This window comes from Penaeus japonicus, unplaced genomic scaffold (assembly GCF_977035675.1).
Source record: "Penaeus japonicus unplaced genomic scaffold, GWHDUDI00000001_assembly GWHDUDI00000019, whole genome shotgun sequence".
In the NCBI taxonomy this organism is placed as follows: Eukaryota; Metazoa; Arthropoda; class Malacostraca; order Decapoda; family Penaeidae; genus Penaeus; species Penaeus japonicus.
Window position 1 is genome coordinate 27,870,433 of NW_028234421.1, and position 2,500 is coordinate 27,872,932.

Consider the following 2,500-nt stretch of genomic DNA (forward strand, 5'->3'; position numbering starts at 1 on the left):
GGGAATTGTGCTCTGGGTGTTGCTGATTTGTCCAGAGTCTATGGGTGACAGTTATAGGGATGCTAAAGATAGTGATGATAATAATGATGATGATTATGATCATAATGATGATAATGATAAGATGAAAATAACGATAATAACAATGATAATAATGATAATGAAAATAAAGATAATAATGATAATGATGATAATAACGATAATGATGATAGTAACAATAATTGTATTAATAACAATAATAATAATAAGCATTATAATGACAATTATGAAAATAATAATAATCATAATGATAATATCAATAGTAGCAATGACGAGAATGGTTATAATGATGATAAAAATAATCATGATAGCAGTAATAATGATAAAAAACAATAATGATAATAATATGTAGGGTAAACAAGCTTCTATCATTTATCAGAATATATATCAAGTGTGAAAATTACGTCATATACGCTAAGAGTCTTGGAAATATCAAAGAAACTCGGCCTACATACACAGTGTAAAATTAGCCGACTGGACATTGATAAGAACATATAAAGGTAGCCATAAAAATGCGGGAATTCCCCAGATCTTTATCATCAGTATGACACCAAGAAAAACAAAAGACTTTCTAGAAAGACCGATCGACACGAACCAAGAACAAAAAGAGACTAACAACACTAACAATGCTATTGATGCTAACTACACCCCTGTCGTTAAGGCTAACTACCTCCCTCCCCCCCCCCCCCATTTGTCCCCCACACTAGTTAAGATAAGCCATCGATAACGTAGACCTTCATCGTACACCGTCAGCCTGTTATACTTTTGGCACCTGATGCTCACTTTGGGTGTCTTCATGTTCACACTCTCTTTTCTTCTTCTTTTTTCTTTTTCTTTTTTTCCCTCTTTTTTTTATCTTCCCGAAGAGCGTCTGTGAGCCAAGGTCAGGCAGCCTCTGTCTGGCTCGCTTGTGTTTTGCGTCTTTGATTCCTGGAAATGTCTTTATTTGTGCAAGTTTAGATGTCTCCTTTTCTTCTTCATATCCATTCTTGGTTTTGTATCTTTCCCCGGTAGGTTACTTCTTTCTCTTTTTGTTATTGTTATTCGTGTACTTTTTATTTATGTTTTCTCCCGTTCTTGTTACTTGTTTATGTCCGAATCTTTATTCAATCTCTTTTCTTCCCTCCATTCCCTCGAATCCTCTTTGCTTGTTTCGTCTTCCTTCTATACCTTCTTCCATCCTTCAAATCCTTATCCTCTTCCTTTGCCGCATCATCATATACCCCTTCTCTTTTCGTCTTCCTCCTCCTCCTTATTTCCACCTTCCTATTTTTCATCCTCCTCCTCTTCATTTTTCACTTTACTCTTCCTCGTATCTCTCCTCCTCTTCTCCCCCATCTTTCCTCATCCTTTTTTATCTCACAACTTTTTCCTCTTTCTCCACCTCTTTTTTTCTTCCTCCCTTATCTCTCTCATCTCCCTCCTCCTCCTCCTCCTCCTCCTCCTCCTCCTCCTCCTCCTCCTCCTCCTCCTCCCCTCACCCCCCGCCCCTCTTCCTGACAGCGAGTAGGGCTCCTCCCATGTCACCAGAGGTGCTGGCTTGCAGTGCATGGCTCCGTTTTTTGTCCATGCATGCACACCCGTCGCACCCACTCCCACCCCATTCAAGCCCTGTAAGGACCTCGCGCCGCGTGAACAAGAGACAGCGATTTCCCTATCAAGTTTAACAGGAACTGCCCTCCTCCCTCGGCAGCAAACGCGGAGGTTTTGATTCATTTAGCCGTATTGAACCCGATATTACGTCACGCGAACATACACAAGGCGAGCTCCAGTCCCTCCCTCTCACAGTGTGGTGTGTGTGTGAGCCTTGTACTGACGTGGAGCATTCCTCACGCTCTCTCTCCCTCCCAACTCTCTCTCTCTCTCTCTTTGTCACTGGCTACGGTGCTGCCGCTTCTGAACCAAGGATGGGTGGGGTGTGGAGATTCCGTCGATGAGAGAGCTAAGACTTGGCGTGATAATAACAATACGTAAGTGTGCCATCATCGCTGTGATTCTCTCGCGAATCTGAGTGTGCGTGTGTATATGTTTTTTGTTGCCAAGAAACATACTCGGTGGTCATAGCATGGGGTTTATGCATTGAAATACGTCTCGAGTGTTATAAGTGACTGCATGACTTTTATTTGCATGATTGTTTTATCTATGGGGGTTGAAGGATATGTGCATACAGTGAAGGCCCGGCACTTAGAAGTTTTGGCCTTGCAGTCTCTGCTACGAGTGACTTCCACCTACCAGAACATCATAACCCAGCGGTCTCAATAAGGAACACAACCCTCCGTCAAGGTCGCTCTGATATCAAGAATCTGTAGGCAGCGAATCTTGGAAACACTTCGTACTCCACGTAATTAAATATATGTTTATTAGAAATAGAGTAATAAATATCCATTCGAGATAAAAACGAAAAACATAGCATCGTGATATAAAAAAAAAAAAAACTAAGGCACGTTCAAGAAACCTATTCGAT

General features: G+C 41.2%; 1 protein-coding gene across 7 annotated transcripts in view; it reads left to right on the top strand.

The window, feature by feature from the left end:
- Positions 1 to 1,556: 1,556 nt before the first annotated feature.
- Positions 1,557 to 2,500, top strand: part of LOC122246905 (uncharacterized) — a 14,554-nt gene continuing 13,610 nt past the window's right edge. For 2 of the 7 annotated variants that reach the window (XM_043005709.2, XM_043005714.2), the window contains exon 1: positions 1,824 to 2,006. In XM_043005709.2, coding sequence (XP_042861643.1) covers positions 1,970 to 2,006 — 37 coding nt within the window. In that variant the 5' untranslated portion in view covers positions 1,824 to 1,969. Of the gene's footprint in view, positions 2,007 to 2,241; positions 2,378 to 2,500 lie in introns of those variants that run through there. The other 5 variants (XM_043005710.2, XM_086547591.1, XM_043005713.2 and 2 more) reach the window with 5 other exon arrangements.